Source organism: Leopardus geoffroyi, chromosome A2 (assembly GCF_018350155.1).
Source record: "Leopardus geoffroyi isolate Oge1 chromosome A2, O.geoffroyi_Oge1_pat1.0, whole genome shotgun sequence".
In the NCBI taxonomy this organism is placed as follows: domain Eukaryota; kingdom Metazoa; phylum Chordata; class Mammalia; order Carnivora; family Felidae; genus Leopardus; species Leopardus geoffroyi.
In genome coordinates, this window is record NC_059331.1 from 14,244,037 (window position 1) to 14,262,657 (window position 18,621).

Genomic DNA, 18,621 nt, shown 5'->3' on the forward strand with positions numbered 1-18,621 from the left:
TGGGGTGGGGGTGCCTGGAGCCCCCCCGTCTCTTCCCTAAAAAGGGCTCTTAGTCTTAGTTTCTTGTGGCTGCCATAACAAATCACCACAAACTGGTGATTTTTATTCTCTCATAATTCTGGAAGTTAAAAGTTCAAAACTAAGGTGTGTGACCGTGCACTCTGAAGGCTCCAGGGCAAGATCTGGTCTCTGCCAGCTTCTGGGGACTCCAGCAGTGGCCAGCTTGTGACCACGTCACTCAAATCTCTGCCTCTGTGGTCACATGGCCTTCCTGCCTATGTGTTCTCTTCTGTCTTATCAGATCACATTGGATGTAGGGATGATCCAGGATGATCTCATCTCAAGATCCCTACCTTAATTACGTCTGCAAAGACCCTTTTTCTAATCATATCACATTCACAAATTCCAGGTGGAGATGTCTCTTGGGAGCTACCCGTCAGCCCTCTGTCCTAGCATGCCCTATGACTTGCTTTGGGCGCTCTGTCACCTGCAGCAACACACTCTTATAGGTCTGCATGGGTTTGTTTCTGTCTGCGTCCACCACACCCGGGCCCCTTAATGAATTCTCTGCGCCGAGAATTCTCTGCCTGTCCTGGAGCCAGGCAACCGAGGGAAAAAAGGTCCAGGGGGCTCCACGGGCCGCCCCCACCTGAGCTTGTACATCCCGTCTGTGCAGAGCACCACCTGCCTGCCTCCAAAGCAGCTATGGCAGGAGTTGGAGGGAGGGAGGAATGGAAGGAGGGTGAGGCCACAGATCAGGGCCTCGTGTGGCTGGGACCAAAGGGCTGGATGCTGTCTCGGGAAGACACTTTTGCAGAATGTGTCCACACTTAACATGCCCATGCCTCGACACAGCCCTAAGAAAGGCTGCACCACCCATCCGAGCGCCCAGATGTGGGGACCATCCCCTGGAATCCGTAGCGTCAGGGACGGTGCGGAGCCACAGCCGTACACGCTAGGGGGTGAGGGGACGAGACAGTCTCGGTGCACCCTATAGGCCGGTACCCCAGCAGCTGGCTTGAAAAGGTCCCTAGAGCCTAGCTTCTCGTTGTTGGTTTGTGAAAAGTTTTGGATTTATATAAAAATTGGTTGGGGCGCCTGGGTGGCGCAGTCGGTTAAGCGTCCGACTTCAGCCAGGTCACGATCTCGCGGCCCGTGAGTTCGAGCCCGTGAGTTCGAGCCCCGCGTCAGGCTCTGTGCTGACGGCTCAGAGCCTGGAGCCTGTTTCCGATTCTGTGTCTCCCTCTCTCTCTGCCCCTCCCCCATTCATGCTCTGTCTCTCTCTGTCCCAAAAATAAATAAACGTTGAAAAAAAAATTAAAAAAAAAATTGGCAAAGACAACAGTTCCCCTACACCCCACACACCTAGTTTCCCCTTTTAATAACATTTTACATTACTTTGGTACATTTTTTACAAATGTATAAATACTGATAGGTTACTATTAATTAAAGGCCATAGTTTATTCACGTTTCCTCAGTTTCCCCTAATATCCTTTTCTTGTCCCCAAATCTCACCTGACATCTAATCCTCACATCTCCTTAGGCTCTTCTGGGCTGAGACAGTTTTTTGGACTTTCTTGTTTTTTTGATGACCTTGACAATTAAAAAAAAATTTTTTTTAATGTTTATTTGAGAGAGAGAGAGAGAGAGAGAGCGAGCGAGCATGAGTGGGGGAGGGGCAGAGAGAGAGAGAGACACAGAATCCGAAGCAGGCTCCAGGCTCCGAGCTGTCAGCACAGAGCCCGACACAGGGCTCGAACCCACAAACTGTGAGAGCATGACCTGAGCCGAAGTCAGACGCTCAACCGACTGAGCCACCCAGGCACCCCTTGACCTCAACGATTTTGAGGAGAACAAGTCAGGTATTTTGTATGACGCCCCCCAACTAGGATTTGCTTGCTGTTTTTTCATGGTTGGCCCTGTGTGATGGGTTTAATGAGGACCACATGGGTAAAGTGCCCTTCTCATCATGATGCATACCGTGTCCACCGCACAGGCCACCAGCATGACTCATTTGATATTGACCTTGATCACCTGGCTGAGGTGGGACCCGTCAGGTGTCCTGTCCTTGGAAGGAAATCACCACACGCAGCCCACACCTGAGGGGTGGGGAGCCACGCACCCATGCCCCCTCAAGAGTGGAGTTTCTGCACAAAGTATTTGCCTGGGGGATTTGTCTCTTCTTCCCATTTATTTCTGTATTCAATCATTTCTTTCTTTTTTTAATGTTTATTTATTTATTTTGAGAGAGAGAGAGAGAGAGAGAGAGAGAGAATCTCAAGCAGGCTCTGCGTTGTCAGCACAGACAATGGGCTTGATCTCACAAACCACGAGATCATGACTTGGGCTGAAATCAAGAGTCAGACACTTAACCAACTGAGCCACCCAGGTACCCCTATTTCTTTTTTTTTTTTTTTTTTTTAATTTTTTTTTTTTCAACGTTTATTTATTTTTGGGACAGAGAGAGACAGAGCATGAACGGGGGAGGGTCAGAGAGAGGGAGACACAGAATCGGAAACAGGCTCCAGGCTCTGAGCCATCAGCCCAGAGCCCGACGCGGGGCTCGAACTCACGGACCGCGAGATCGTGACCTGGCTGAAGTCGGACGCTTAACCGACTGCGCCACCCAGGCGCCCCTCTTTATTTTTTTTTTTAAAGATTTTCTTTTTAAGTAATCTCTACACTCAGCGTGAGACTCAAACCCACAACCCCAAGATCAAGAGTCATATGTTCCGTTGACTGCCAGGCACCCCTCATCATTTATTTCTATCTGCGGACTTGTGGGTATTTAATTTATATGTTGGATGATAATCCAGTACTTGTTGCTCAGAGAGTTCCAGCTGTGGGCCACTGGGAGCTCTTTGACTCCCCTGCATGTCTCATTGTCACACCGCCATTGGCTTTGGTTCCTCCCTGGCACCTGAGGGTGCTCTGGGCTCATTTTTATGCTTCCTGCCATCTTGGAAGCAGCCATGCTTCCTGGAGCCAGGGCCCATTTTAGGTAGGAAACAGCAGCAGAGGACAAGTGGAGGGGAATCCTGTTTGTGCTGTCTAGGACCTTCTGCCCTGGGATTGACCTGGGAGGGCCTGGGAAGGCCTGGAGGGCAGGAGAGGCTTTAACAGTCTGCATTATTTTGTGGGAAAGTGTATTGATTTATTGGATGATTTTTTAAAGTTTATTTATTTATTTTGAGAGAGAGAGAGAGGGAGAGAGGGAGAGAGAATGCGTGCGCACACACATGGGTGAGGGGCAGAGAGAGAAAACCCCAAGCAGGCTCTGCACTGTCGGTGCAGAGTCCAACATGAGGCCTCAAACCCACGAACTGCGAGATCATGACCTGAGCTGGAGTCAGACTCTTGACCAGCTGGGCCACTCAGGCGCCCCAATTTATTGGCTGATTTTAAAGCATGGGACCCGAGCACCCCCGCTTCCCCCCATCCCCCAAACACCAATGCACAGTCGGCATCTTGGTGGCACTAGTCTTTCATTCTTTTTTCCTTCTGTTCCTGTCACTGTGGTTTGCTGGGCTTTGCATGCACTTCCACTCAGAGGTTAAATATAGGTTCCAGGGAGGAATCCTCAAGTATTAGGACCCTTTACTGTAAGCTTGGCCAGAAACATCAGGCAAACTTACAGTAGGAAAACGATTAATTTTCTAAGTGTTTCTGTTGATAGATACTCAGGTCCAAGCTGACAAAAGCCCAGTGGGTGCTTGGGTCCAGGCAGGTGGGACCCTCCCCCCCCCCTCCACAGCCAGCCACACCTCTGCCTCCTGCTGTGTGACCTTGCAGGGGTGGCTTAACCTCTCTGAGCCCATCTGCCTGGGGTTGTTACTCGGTTCAAAAAGAACAGACAGCTCAGAGGCTTGTTTGTGATGAGCAAATCAAAGATGAGAAGGGCTTTTGTAAATGATTAAGCCAATGCTGGGGACTGGCATTCAGATGCAGGTGCCAGAGTCCTTCCCCTGCAGGGAGACAGAAGCCAGGCTGGAAAGAGCACCCAGCTAGGGCAGTTCTCGCTTCAGGTGACTCAGGGATGAGTCACAGGCCTAAGGCTCGTGGGGGAGGTCTTCCTCTCACTGGGTCTCACCCTGCCTCCCTCTCCCAGGACCAAGTCTCCTGCTGCCTGGAGCTGGCCTGGAATGGGTAATGGTGTGAAGGAAAGTGCGGTGCGTGTGCGTGAGGATGCCGAGGCCGTCCTGCCCTCACCTGTTAATCCCAAGGCAAGTACCCCGCCTCCCCGATGGGCGTTTTCATGAGCTCTCTCTCTTCTGTGTTCCTGCACCCCGTTACAAATCACACACACACGCACACACAATCCTTTCAGAGCTGTGTTGTTGGGAGGCCATGAGGGGCAGGCAGTGCCGGCTGGCCACCTTCTGTTCCATTTAAAGTCCCGTTTGCCGTGTGGTTCCAACCTGCCCAGCCGCTTAGTAAGAAGCCAGAACCTCGCCCAGATTTGGCTAGAATGTCAGAAAGTGTCCTTTTTTCTCACTCAGATTCTAGAATTAATCACGGGCAGGGCCAGCTGTGGGGGAGGGGGCTCGCATGTGGGGTGTGCTCTCAGCTGCCAGTTTTCCTCTCTGAAGCTCGTCTCGGATTCCGCCCTTCAGTTGAAGAAAAGGTATGTTCCCCTTTAAAGAAATTGGATTGGCTCCATCCTTGTTCACCATAGAAGCCAGTAGACGTTCTTCCAGTGGAACCTGGAACACAGACTGCCCCAGCCCACACAGAAACCCAGCTCCAGGGCACGTGGGCCATTCTCAAAGTCCACAGCATCAAAGGCCGAAGCAGCATCCTCTGGCCCTCCCAACCTCTCCTCCAATTCTAGGTCCCCCTTGGAGCACCAGGTGGGAGGGAGGACGGCCACACTGGGGGTGGATGCAGGGAGAGTGAGGCCAGACCCCAGAGCGGGCACACCCATCCCTCACAGGTTAGTGAACTTCCCCACAGAACAAGAGGGAGATGTCAGCCCCCTGCCTCTGGCTGGCTGCCTGAATCCCACCAAGTGGACGTGCCCAGCAAAAGGACCAGCGCCCGTTGTGTGCCAAGCCACGTGCAGTACTGGTTCTCCATGCTAGCCAGCCACTGCCACCAGTCTTGGTTCACTTGACCAATCAGCGGTGGGGAGCTTCCTCTGTAAAGCCGTTTCTTTGGTTAAGGAGCTGAGCATCCTCTTGTGGTGTTCGCAGCCCGTGTGGATCCTGTCTGGATTGCCCACTTTCTCTCTACTAGGCCGTCCGCCTCGTTCTTCGTTCGCAGGTGCTTTCCATATGATACATACAGAGACTGACAGCTCCCTGGTGCCTGGGCCGAGCTCTTTCAAGAATAAGCCAGGCATGGTTGTTTAAGGGTCACCGGAAGCGTTGGCCACAGGCAGCAGCGGCCTCATCCGCCGAGCATGTGAACTGGGCTCCCAGCACATCCCCGGAGCACCACATCCTGAGTCAGGGCTGACAGCCGTGTGTTCCCGACGTGCAGAAGTAGTTTTATGACCGTGAGAACTGCAGGCTGCGCAGGAAGTTGCCTAGTGAAGGGCGTGGAAGGGACGCGTCGGCTCCACCTCTAGGACCAGGAGGGCACGTGGCCTGTCCACAGGGGACTCCCTCTGCTCTCAGCGGCCCGCGAGACGAACGGTCATCACACTGATTCAGAGAGGAAATTGGGAGCCACTTGGGCCTTGGAGCTGCTGCCAGGAACACCACTGAACCTCACGGCTTCTGCCGTCTACACTTCTCAAGGTGGTGGAACCAGACCTCCAGAACCTTCTGTGTGATCCAGAAAAGGCATGGGGGCCCAGTGACAGGCTTCTGTAAAGCGAGGAGAATATGGAAGCCCACGGTGAAGCTCTGCCACAGAAACTGAGAAGGGAAAACACTGCCATGAGAGATTGTTTCTCTAGGGAAGAGAGGGCCAAGCTGGTGGGGGAGGTACTGGGGGCATTAAGGAACAGGAGGTGAAGCCCTCCAGAGACAGGGCCAGATCACAGGGCACCACGGCCCCTGGAGGCACCCAGACCTGGCCAGGAGACAACACATCAGTGTCAGAGACGAGAAAAGGGACATCAGAAAGGCCATGGTCAGTGCAGGCAGTTAGGACAGAGCCCAGGTGCAGGCCAGGTGTGCAGACACACTTGGAATCCAGCCCTTCACCCTTGATCTACCCACTGAGCTGAGCAAACTCGGGGAGTGACCCTGGACTCCACCATGCCCACTCAGACCCAGGCTGCCAATTGTACCCCCCAGATGCCTCTCATCCATCCCCTGGGCCTCGCCTCCGTCTCTCCACCCTGAGTTTCTGCAGGCGCTGTCTCCTCTCTGGTTAGGGTTACAAGCAGGCCCTGTCTGCTTGCTGGGCCCCCAGGCTCCCTGGAGTCCAGCCCCCACTTGCCTTTGATCTCTTCTCTCCTCCCTGCGCCCCCTCCTTTTCCCTGTGTCAACCACCCTGCCTGTCTTGTGGTCCCTCAGGACCCCCCACTTCTCATCAGGGCCTCTGGGTGTTCCATTCCTCCCCCTGTAATACCGTCTCACATACACACGCATCCCCAGTTAGCTGTGCCTCATCCTTCAACCTCAGCCCCTCACCACCCACCCCATGTTCTCCCGGGACCCTAAGCCCCCTCATCACAGCCATCCAAGATTGGTGACTCAACACGTTTTTCTAAAGATTTAGTTCCTGTCTGGCTCTCCATGGACTGGCAGCCCCAAGGGGAGGGGGAGCTTGTACATATCCCCCCCATACGCACTGTGTGTCCCCAGGATCCTCAGGGCACCTGGTTCCTGTCAGACTCCAGGGACTCCAGGGATCACTGAATGGCCTGCCCCTCCCCCATCCTTCCTCATTGTGGAGCCAGGAAAGATGGGAGCACCGCCAGGCCCTAGTGCTCCCCTTGGTGGCGAGAGTTCTGTGGCCGAGTCAGCTGAGGGAATGGAGACTCTAGCAACATGGTAAGCAGGTGACTTCTTGTGTAACTCCTCACAGGGAGCTTTGAGAAGACTCGGGAACAGTGCTGGCTCTGAGGCTAGCCTCGTGATGCAGGCCAGCACCGTCACTGTCACCCTCACCTTGGCTGGAAAAAGAACCACAAATGCTGGCCTCTGGCAGTCCTGATGGAAAGTTGTGGAAAGGGGCCACACTGACACAGAGGGTCTGCTTGCCTCACACCACTGCCTGATCTCCAGCTCACAAGGGCCCTGGTGACTTTGCTCTAACCACTGCAGCACAGGAGCCCAGGGCACACAGACGGTGGACGCAGCCAGGGTTTGCACTGGGGTGCAGTGACTCTTCTCTTTGGGGTCGGTCCTATTTTGGCTGTCTCTGAGAAGTTGGAAACTCATGGGACAGCCCAGCCAGTGGGTCACCTCTCACGTGGATGGTCTCTATCACCCAAAAAGTTTTCACCGTGGCCCACACAGGCTCTGTGGCCACTGGACTCATGACGGCTTGCCCTGTGCCCCACTGCGCCCAGGGCCCAGCAGGGCTGTGACACTTGGACAGCTGTGCAAGTTACAGCCCTCCACCAGGAATAGAAGGAAGATGTTCCTCCTGGGTGAGGTCCCCAGCGGACCAGACCCCTTTCCCTCCCTCCCTCTCTCTCTCTCTCTCTCTCTCTCTCTCTCTCTCTCTCATGACAGACTGTGTCCATGTGTTTTCCTGCAGAGCGACCACAGGCAAGTTCTCAGCTCCCTCCTGTCTGGGGCCCTGGCTGGTGCTCTGGCCAAAACGGCGGTAGCTCCCCTGGACCGAACCAAAATCATCTTCCAAGGTAAATGCTCTCTGTCCGCCTGTCGTATACGATAGAGATGCTTCCAGGTGCTTGCCCTCCTCTGCAGCCCCCCAAACTGCACTGCAAACTGGTTTTAAAATGCCTTTTGGGGCGCCTGGGTGGCTCAGTCGGTTAAGCGTCCGACTTCAGCCAGGTCACGATCTCGCGGTCCGTGAGTTCGAGCCCCGCGTCAGGCTCTGGGCTGATGGCTCAGAGCCTGGAGCCTGTTTCCGATTCTGTGTCTCCCTCTCTCTCTGCCCCTTCCCCGTTCATGCTCCGTCTCTCTCTGTCCCAAAAATAAATAAACGTTGAAAAAAAAAATTTTTTTTTTTAAATAAAATGCCTTTTTAGGGGCACCTCAGTGACTCAGTCGGTTAAGCATCCAACTGCTTGATTTCGGCTCTGGTCGTGATCTCACGGTTCATGGGATCAAGCCCTGCATCGGGCTCTTGTGCAGAGCCTGCTTGGGATTCTCTCCCCCTCTCCCTCTGGCCCCCTGTCCCTACTTCTCATTTTTTCTCTCTCTCTCTCTCTCTAAATAAATAAATAAACTTTAAAAAATGCCTCTTAAAAATCCACTTAGAAACCCTGGTAGCCCCCCAGGGCTGCCATCACAAAGTACCATATACGACTCAGCTCACACTCCAGAGGCCAGAGGTCTGGAATCAGGGTGTCATCCCCGGTCGGTTCCTTTTCTGGACTCTAGGGGAGGAGCTTTCCAGCTCCCGGGGCTCCAGGCATCCTTGGCTTCTGGTCTTATCTCCCCAGACTCTGCTTTGCCCTCTGCGTCTGTGTCCACTCCTCTCATAAGGACACTTGTCATTGGATATAGGGCCCACCCGACTCCAGTAAGCTGTCATCCTAATGTAATTACATCTGCAAAGACCCTGTTTCCAAATGAAGTCCCATTCACTTCTACTCGGCATGAGGACATGGACACTCCTTTTGGGGAGGCCCAGTTCAAAAAACCTTCACCCTCTCCTTGGGGTCAAGCAGCCACAGGGTCCCCTGAAGAGGAGGCCTTTCCGTCCCATAGACAATGACCAGTGCCTACAACAGGGCAGTCACAAGCGGGGACCCCTGCCCCTCAACTGTTTGGGAGGAAGGGACTGCAGAGTCAAGCCAGGCCCTCCTCGAGCTGGTCCCCGAGCCTCCCTGTGCCTCAGTTTCCTCATCCACAAAACAGGACGCTAATATCAGCCTCCTCCCAAAGGAGTGAGCTAACGTGGGAAAGAGCGTGCTGTTACCTGGAGCGTAGTGCCCTGCGGGGAGCTGGGTTTAGCTCTGAGGGCCAGTAGGTGTGCACACCTGTCCGCACAGATGAGACTGTGACGGTGTCCTGGGAGCACGGCAGACGCTCGGAAAGTGAGGAGAGGGAGGCTGCAAGACCCCTTGTGGCGCAGGCCCCCGAGGGCAGAGCACACTGTGGAATCGGGGAGCGAGGCGGCAGCCATCAAGGGTGCGGGAGGCCGGCTGGGGTGGCCGCCTGCACCTGTGAGAAGATAGGGTCGGCTCTGGGCAGGGAACACCGCCCAGGACTTGTTCTGAGAGGACCAAGCCCCTTGGCTGCTCTGCACAGCTGGAGGCAGGGAGGCCTTTCCCAAAGGGGTTTGGTTGAATTGGAGTCCAGCTGGGTGGGCCGAGCTGTCAACCCCAAGGGGCAGAAGCCCCTGCAGAGACCCTCGCTTTTCTGGGGAGTGAGGCGGCAGCTCCCTTCCCTGGGGAAAAGTTCACAGGCAGGGGGCCCTAAGCCAGTGAGGAAGTTCCCTGGAGGAGACTGACCCTGCTCAGAGCACCACCCTCCCCCCCCACCTCAGCCCTTGGCAGGGAAGCATCCTCAGGGGCTGTTCTCACTCCCCATGCTCAGACCTGAGCCCAGCAGTGGGGTCCCACAGACCGAGGTCCTGTCCTTTACATCTAATGGTCTCTATTGTGTTTTTGTTTTCTTCCAGTGTCTTCAAAAAGATTTTCTGCCAAGGTGAGCCACTGGGTCACTGACTCCTGGCTCTGGGGCCATCACCGTCTGTGCCCTGCTGAGCTGGCAGGAGGTGGTGGCACGTGGCCAGGGGTGAAGGAAGATGCTTTTCAAAGTGTTTTTTCCCTTTCATCTCCCCAACAAGCCAGTTCCCAGGCTGCCAGGTGACCTGAGGCCTCCCCCACCAGCCCCAGGGCCGCCTGTCCTAGTGCCCCGACCTCGGCCTGGATGCAGCCCACCCCAGGAACTAACAGGAGACACTCATCCTTGGGGCGGTGGGGAGAGGACTTGAAGTTCTAAACCCACAATTTCACACTTGATTCATTTTTAAACAGAGAGCAGGAATCACCTTTGTAATACAGGAAGAGATAAAGAACATCTTTGAAAGCTAGACTACCGGCCAGACCCTCTGTGTGGGGCTCTTGTCTGCAAACCTTGTTTCCCCTGGCTCGTGACTATTCCTCGGGCCAGAGGAGTAGGGAGAGAGGGGTCCCTGCGTGGGGCCCAGAGAATGTGGGGGGTAAGGTGGGGTGGGTCCGATAAGGTGGCCCCAGTCACAGTGCTGGACAAAACAGGGTGTTCTCCATGGATGGAGCACAGGGCAGGCGAGGGTGTTGACCTTGCCCCCCTCTCCAGGAGGCCTTCCGGCTCCTCTACTTCACCTACCTCAACGAGGGCTTCCTCAGCCTGTGGCGCGGGAACTCGGCCACCATGGTGCGCGTGGTGCCCTACGCCGCCATCCAGTTCAGCGCCCACGAGGAGTACAAGCGCATCCTGGGCCACTACTATGGCTTCCGCGGAGAGTGAGTGGCCGCCCCCCGCCGCCCCCAAAACCCGTCTCAACCCTGCACCACCACCCTGTTCTCCTGTCTCTGCACGCTCACCACGGCAGAACTCTCGTTTGCCCAGGCTCCCCTCAGAACCTAAGTCCAGGGAGGGCCCCTGATCCCCACTGCGCCCCAGTGTCCTCAGGGAAGGAACACTTCGTGACTGCGTACAAGCAGATGCCAAGGAAAGGCAGCTGTGGGAACCTCAGAATGATGTCCGCCCAGGAGACCCATCGCTCCGCCATAAGGCGGCCAGGCCCCGCCCAATCCTTGCTTCTCCCCCCTGGCTGAGACCTGTGGGCACCCCAAGTCTTGGGGGGGGCTCCTCATTTTCTCTCGTCTCCTCCCCCTCTTTCAGAGCCCTGCCCCCTTGGCCCCGCCTCCTGGCAGGCGCACTAGCTGGAACAACAGCTGCTTCGCTGACCTACCCCCTGGACCTGGTCAGAGCAAGGATGGCCGTGACCCCAAAGGAAATGTGAGTTCCTAGGCCATGCGTTCTGTTCTGCCGCTACTCTCCACACGGGCAGTAATTGGTTCTCTTAGCCGATATACTAGGACCATTACTAGTATTGGCTCTCGTTTGTACTTATATCAAACCGAAAGTCTTCATTTTTATTTTTTTTTAATGTTTGTTTATTTTTGAGAGAGGAAGAGAGAGCATGAGTCGGGGAGGGGCCGAGAGAGAGACACACACAGAATCCAAAGCAGGCTTCGAGCTGTCAGTGCAAAGCCCAACGTGGGGCTTGAACCCACGAACCATGAGCCAAAGTCAGACGCTCAACTGACTGAGCCCCCCAAGTGTCCCCCAAAGTCTCCATCTTGGATTGGCACAGATACGTTACCAATGCCCACGGTGAAAAGACAATGGCTGGGCGTAACAGAGTGACCTAGGAGGTGAAGGTGGGGTACAGCCTTAGGCACGCATTTCCCCCTCCAATGCCAAAGCTTTTGCAATGTGGTTGTGTTCCTTAAAGAAGGAAGGCGCCAGCATCCAGACCCTGGCCCGCCCGTCTTCGGGAGGAGCAGAGAATTAGTCAAGGCCAGCGGCCCCTCTGCGTGCCCATAGCCCACGCACGCTGTCACTCTGTCCTGCAGGTACAGCAACATCTTTCACGTCTTCATCCGCATCTCCCGAGAAGAGGGCCTGAAGACCCTCTACCACGGGTTCACGCCCACCGTGCTGGGGGTCATTCCCTACGCCGGCCTGAGTTTCTTCACCTATGAGACGCTCAAGAGCCTGCACAGAGGTAAGGAGACGGAAGCCAGGGCAGCACCTCCCAGGGCCGCACACACTCCGAGGCGGGACCCTAAGATCCCCCCACCGGGCCCGGTCGAGGTCCGAGTCAGAACAAGACCCATAGCAAGCCACCACTGAGGCTGCTAGACTCCCAGCCTTTCGTGCCGCATTTTGAGACCAGCTTTGTGAAATCCAGAGTGTCATCCGGAGCAGTGGCAGCCATTTGTGCACAGAGCGTCCCGGGTACGGTCTAGACGGCAGAGGGAGTGCCCTCTCGTGTTTAGGTAATTTTGAGAAATTCGAAAAGTGCAGAAAAACAGAACAATATGCCACCACCCATACCTGCTACCCGCCCCCGCCCGGTGCAAACAGGTGGTGACGTTGCTCCGAGATGTTTTCTGTTAAAGAAAATGTTCCAGGTGAAGCTGAGGTCCTGTGTTCCCCACCCCCAGCCCCGCTCCCCGCTGAGGCCTCTTTACAAGAACTGCATCCCTCACACTGGCTGCTGATGCTTCCACACGCATTTCTATGTGTAGCAGGAACAATCCCTTGTAATGTTGTAAACGGTGACCACAGTTGAGTTACCTACACCTGCGACGAGTGCAGCTGGGCCCCAGCTCTCAGTCCACCCTGCCGGATCTGGGTCGGAGGCTCTGAGTCCATCCTGCCAGATCTGAGGCTCTGCCGTGCCTCTTAGCAGTGGAGTGGGCCTCCCCTGCCGGGGGCTGCTGGGTGTTCCCAGGTTTTCAGTGATCAGACACCCAGGGTGTGAGCCCCCAGTTTGGGGACGTACTCCGCTTGCCCCCCAGCCCTGTCTCCATGCACTCACCCAACGTGGGTGCCAGCGGATTCCTTCCTGTCCGGCCAGCGTGCTGAGTGAATAGCGGTGTCCCACTGTTTGTAATTCCTAGTTTACCTTTACGACCACACCGTTTTTGTTTTGGTTTTTTTTTCAATTTAAAAAAAAATTTTTTTAATTTTTTTTAATGTTTATTCATTTTTTGATAGAGACAGAGCGTGAGTGGGGGAGGGGCAGAGAAGGGGCTCGAACTCACGGACCGTGAGATCATGACCTGAGCTGAAGGCGGACGCTTAACCGACTGAGCCGCCCAGGCGCCCCTTAATTTTTTTTTTTTTTAATGTTTGTTTAGTTTTGAGAGAGAGAGACACAGAGTGTGAGTGGGGGAGGGGCAGAGAGAGAGGAAGACACAGAATCTGAAGCAGGTTCCAGGCTCTGAGCTGTCAGCACAGAGCCCGACGTGGGGCTTGAACTCAGGGACCATGAGATCATGACCTGAGTCGAAGTCGGATGCTTAACCAACTGAGCCACAAGGCACCCCTACAACCACACAGTTTTAAAGAACCCCTCTTGTTTGGCTGCTGCCCCTTCCTGTGTCCCACATGTCCCGTCCACCCGGCTGCTCACCTCCCCGCATCCCTGCAGCCCTGTGGAGGGTACCCATGGAGCGGGCTGGGTGGTGGAGAGGGTCGCGGTCGCCCCTATCACTTTCCTTCTTGGCTTGATGGGAAAACAAGAGTGATCAGATGGGAGTTCATTCTGGGTTGTAGGACTTGGTTAAAGGGATTATTTGTGAGTTTTTGCCTTTTTAGAAACTTTTCTTCTCAAATTTGATTAAAAGGAATGGCCGGGAGGTGAGGAGGCCAGGATGGGAAGGCCCAGGGGAGCCAGGGGAGTCCTGAGCCACGGCAGGGACAGAGCACGGGCCTGTGTGAGTGCCGGCTGTGGGGGTGCACCCACAACGGACCGGGCCGTGTGCCCCCTTATGACGCCCTCACACAGCCCCTCTGTCCCTCGTCCACAGAGTACAGCGGCCGCCCACAGCCCTACCCCTTTGAGCGCATGATATTTGGGGCCTGCGCTGGCCTCATCGGGCAGTCAGCCTCGTACCCCCTGGACGTGGTGCGGCGGCGCATGCAGACAGCCGGGGTCACGGGTCACCCGCACGCATCCATCGCGCACACGCTGCGTGCCATCGTGCAGGAGGAGGGCGCCGTGCGTGGCCTCTACAAGGGCCTGAGCATGAACTGGCTCAAGGGCCCCATCGCCGTGGGCATCAGCTTCACCACCTTCGACCTCATGCAGATCCTGCTACGGCACCTGCAGAGCTAGGGAGCCCGCGGGCCGGCTGCTCTCGAGACGGGGAGCCGAGCTTCCACTTGCAGCGGACCATTGACCCCTTTCGTTTCTGAGCCCGTGGAGGGAGGGTGCGCATGGTTCCACTCTGGGAGCCACGTCGGGAGCACCTTGTAGGATAAGCTGGGAGACCTGGCCTCGGTCCCACCAGCCGGCAGCCCTTGAAGTGCAATGTTGAGGCTGGTGGGCGGGGCTACCACACTCTCCCCGTCCCTCCTCCCTGGGGCTGGCACTGTCTCCTGGAGGCATCGCCCTAAATGCCCTGAGCCGGGAGTGACCAGCACCGCCTCCTGGCACCCTGTGACCTTGGACATGCTCCTGGTTCTAGTGACCCCATGCCCACTGGGCTCAGAGCCAGACTCCACCTGCCCCTGCGCCCACAGAGGGGAGTCCCAGAGTGTTCGGAGAAGCCTGTCCAGGCCCTGGTGAGGTGGGGCCAGACTTCTGCTCAGCTGGGGCTACAAATACAGCCTCTTGCCCCACCCCGCCCCACCTGTCCCACCTTTGCCATTACTTCCCAGGTGACATGACTCCTCTGTCACCAGAGCCTCCTGCTTCGGAACAGCCTTCTCCCAAGAGGATTATTTGGATCCTGGACTCCGTGGCCATAGTAGGGCACCAGGAGTGGGTCTTCCCCTCTGTCGCCCACCTGTCTGGTTTATAACGTTTCCAGGAGGGTCACATCTCCTCCACACAGCAGGGTTTGAGGAATTGCCACGGGTTTGGGTCTGAGTCCTAGCCGGGAGGCATCTGCTGGAAACTGGGCACCCAGGTCACCTTCTCTGGGCCTGGAAGCTCCCACCCCTATTGCTATCCCACAAGCCGCACCAGTAGAGGCTTGGCCTTGGGCCCTAGCCCTCTGCCCCTAGGCACAGCGGCTCCTGTGGGGATGTGTGGCATCTGGCATGTCCCTGGCTCCCCACCTGAGCAGGCACTTGGCCAAGACACAGGGCAGTTTAAGACCCACAGGGTTGTCGGATTTCCATGAAGAGAGCGCATGGAGGCAACTTGCAGCCTTGATCTTCCCAAAATGGGGGCCCCTGAGACCGTGTGTAGCCCAGGGAGGGATTCTTGGAGAAATTGGGGAACCCCAGGGCACCTCCAGGGAGCTGGTCTCATGGAGAAGTCCCCTAGGGTCTGCTCGGTGTCACATTTCAGAATGACTTTGGGAGTTTCTTGATTTCTTTTGGTTTTGTTCTTCAATCTGGCTGACCCTGGGTCTAGTCACAATAAACCCCGACCCGTGTGATCTGGTTCCAGGCAGAGGTGACCAGAGGGTCGGTTTTCACAGAGAGCTCCTCAGCGACGATGTGTGAAAGGGTCTAAGAGGGCGTGTTTGCCCCATGCACATTTCCAGTCGTGACCTTCATTTCTCCCCTTTGTTCTGTCCCATTGGTGTCCTTGCCTGGGACCCCTGCAGGTATGAAGACCCCTCTCTCTGTCCTTCCTTGCATGTGTCTGCCGGCCAGCCTGACTCTCATCCCCAGGGTCTCAAGGCTGTTTTGTTGGGTGGACTTCGCTCCTCCTGTCCTTGCCCTGCCCAGCGCCCAGTCTTGGCAGGAGAGGCAGGGACCCCTCACAGGGAGACGGGCTGGGGACCCAAGGGCCACCAGGCAAGAGAAAGCAGCAGGGGCTGGGGGGTCCACCGCAGGCAGGTGAGACCAAACGAATGGCTCTCTGAGCCTCAGGCCGGGTGGCAGAGGGGGAGGGGCCCCCAGGTCCCGCCAGCCCCACCGTGCCTCCCCAAGGTGGCTCCCAGTCGAGTGGGCCTCAGCCACACACACAGCTGGGCTGGTGCCCTCCGTGGCCACACCTCTCCCACCGGTGTCCATCTTGATCTGGAGTTACATTTTGATGCCATGAAGACACTTTGTTTATATATAATGTTTATATATTTTAAAAGATTTGTGCCAAGAGAGTATATTTAATAAAAATTAAAATGACTTTTTTTTCTGCCCATGTCTCTTCTCTTCGGCTCTAACCCCCAACCCTCCCTCCCTTTCAAACCAAAAACAGGGTTGAGGTTATTTTGACAGATTTTTAAATATATTCTTGAATAACCCCCCCCACCCACCCTTTTTTTTTAAGTAGGCTCCATGCCCAACGTGGGGCTTGAACTCAGGACCCTGAGATCTGGGGAGGACATTACCAGCTCTACCAACTGAGCCAGCCAAGCATCCCTTGAATAAACCTTTTTAATGTAATAATTGTTTCAATTATTAATACATAGCATGGTCTTCTAGAAAACTCAGACTGTAAGAGAGTTACAGTGAGAAGTGGGTCTGCCTGCCCATTCCCTCCGCCGAGGTGTCTTCTGTTACCAGTTTCTCATGTGTCCTTCCGGAGCCATCCTGTGCATAAACAGTCGTCCCTTTTGTTGTTGTTTGTTTGTTTTTACATTTATTTATTTTTGAGAGACAGAGACCGCGTGAGGAGGGGAGGGGCAGAGAGAGAGGGAGACACAATCCGAAGCAGGCTCCAGGCTCCGAGCTGTCAGCACAGAGCCCGACGCGGGGCTCGATCTCACGAACCGTGAGATGCTGACCTGAGCCAAAGTCGGACGCTTAACCGACTGAGCCACCCAGGCGCCCCAACACTCGTCTCTTTTGAGGACACGGATGACGAGCCACCTCATCAGTCAGGATGGGTTGCATCCTGCTGCAGCCAGCATGGCCGCAAAGTCCTGTGGTTTCTCTCCCATGCCCTGCCTGTCTGCCATGTGCTGGGGACTCCGCTCCCTGGCCGCTCGAGGCTTTAGGAGCGAGTGTGGCTGTCAGCAGGGGCGCGAGGATGAGGAGGCCACCAGAGGTCTCAGTGGCCATTGAGACTGCAGCCCATTACCTGGACCAACTTGTAGGGCTCACCTCAGCAGAGGTGGGGAGTGGGAGCCTCCACACGCCAGGGGAGGAGGGGCGACTGGATGTGCGCACTCGTGTGGGGGGTGTGATTCGAGTACATTCTACCTTGCTGACCCTGAACTGCTCTGCGAGCTGCTTTCAATCAACCATATTTCTTGCACGTTGGTCTCTACTGTGTACTGTTTGTCTCAGTTTAGCCACAGGTTGGCGTTTCCCTGGGGTGGTGGCCTGTGATGACATCCCTTATTGACGGTCATTGAGGTTGTTCATGATCTGTTGCCATGACAACGAGGTAGTGGCTCCTGGGGACTGCTGAGCTTGCCTCTCACGTCCTACTGATTTCTGGTCAGTCCCACCTCTTGTACCAGCCCCTAAACCTGGGAGGGTCTGGGTCAACTCCCCACTTGCCCCCAACCACTGTGGCATCCCCTAAAATATAGAGATGGGCACGTGACTCCATCTGCACCCATGACAGCAGAGAAGATATTTACTAACCACTTCCAGATAGTACTTCTGGAAGCACCCTTTCTCTCTCCCACTGGCCCTGTGGGAAGAAGCACCAGCCCAGGCGGTTGTTGGGACTATCCTGTGACCACAAGGTAGAAAGCCATCCCAGCGTGAAACTGACACTGCAGAAAATGGAGCAGAGATGAACAGAGGGGTTGGCGTATTTGTGACATTGTCTGGGCTGCTGGATCCAGCCTTGCCTGAAGCTCTCAACTGCCTCTCAACTTCTGGCAAGATGAGTCGCGTTATCCTGTTTATTGAAGACAGAGTTGAGCTTCTTGGCACTCTCTGAAGCAAGTCTGTTATGTGCCTCTTTGTGTTCACGCACTAGTGTGGCTGTGGGTTTCCAGGAACGAAATTGCTAGGTAGGGATCAAGGGATATGTTAACTGATGCTGCCAGTGCCCATTCCTAAGTCCAGCAGTCACGGCTGCCACCAACTGCTTTTGGCTGTAAGCCACTGCAACCCAGTCTGGGGGCTTCCCCGTAGGAGCATGACTCAACACCCCAGGAGCAGCCCTCGGCCAATGATTGTGGACAGTCAGTCCTTCACCACTGGGGTGGGTTCACTCGGGTCAGATCTAACCGTCCCCCCAGGTCCCCAGCAGGACCAAGCCCGGGTTGCCCACTTAGTCACCTGTTCATTGGCACCCCCACAGGGCTCCTCCCTCCCCGTTTCATTTCTCCATCCCCAGGGAGTCTCCCTGGGGTGACCTCCCAGGTAAACCATGGGCCCTGAGTCCTCGTGACAGGGTCATCTTTTGGGGAAATCTATCCAGAGATGAACAGAAATGCCAGATACTCCTGCAAGGAGATGGTAGCCATTTATATCACATACCCTCACTGTCTTGAGTTTCCTGTGGCCGCCTTAACAAAGTACCCCAGACCGGGGGGCTTAAAAACCCAAATGTATTCTCTTACAGTTCTGGAGACCAGAAGTCCAAAATCAACATGTCAGCGGGTTTGATTCCTTCCGAGGTCATGAGGGAAGGATGTGTCCAGGCCTTTCCTTGGCTGCCGGCTGTCTTCCTATCGTCTTCCCTCTGTGCTTTTCTGTATCTAAATTTCGTTGTAATAGAAAAAGAAAAAGCCAATTTCCTCTTCTCAGGACCCACCTTCATGGCCTCATTTTAACGTAATCGTCTCTTTAAAGCCCTGGTATCCAAATCCGGCCCCACTCTGAGGTCCTAGAGGTTAGGACTTCTGTGAATTTGGGGAGGATGTCATTCAGCGCCTATCCTCACCAAGGCCAGTCACCCGCCTTGCAGATCCTCACTATTCTGACGGGGGAAGCAGCA

At 55.3% G+C, this 18,621-nt stretch overlaps 1 protein-coding gene across 3 annotated transcripts in view; it reads left to right on the top strand.

The window, feature by feature from the left end:
- The window catches only part of SLC25A42 (solute carrier family 25 member 42), a 31,777-nt gene extending 15,874 nt beyond the window's left edge, over nucleotides 1-15,903 (top strand). Inside the window, exons 1-8 of one of the 3 annotated variants that reach the window (XM_045492510.1) lie at nucleotides 410-509; nucleotides 4,109-4,223; nucleotides 7,660-7,765; nucleotides 9,718-9,743; nucleotides 10,377-10,543; nucleotides 10,926-11,042; nucleotides 11,663-11,814; nucleotides 13,628-15,903. In XM_045492510.1, coding sequence (XP_045348466.1) covers nucleotides 4,143-4,223; nucleotides 7,660-7,765; nucleotides 9,718-9,743; nucleotides 10,377-10,543; nucleotides 10,926-11,042; nucleotides 11,663-11,814; nucleotides 13,628-13,935 — 957 coding nt within the window. In that variant the 5' untranslated portion in view covers nucleotides 410-509; nucleotides 4,109-4,142 and the 3' untranslated portion in view covers nucleotides 13,936-15,903. Of the gene's footprint in view, nucleotides 1-409; nucleotides 510-4,108; nucleotides 4,224-7,659; nucleotides 7,766-9,717; nucleotides 9,744-10,376; nucleotides 10,544-10,925; nucleotides 11,043-11,662; nucleotides 11,815-13,627 lie in introns of those variants that run through there. The other 2 variants (XM_045492508.1, XM_045492511.1) reach the window with 2 other exon arrangements.
- Nucleotides 15,904-18,621: the final 2,718 nt, after the last annotated feature.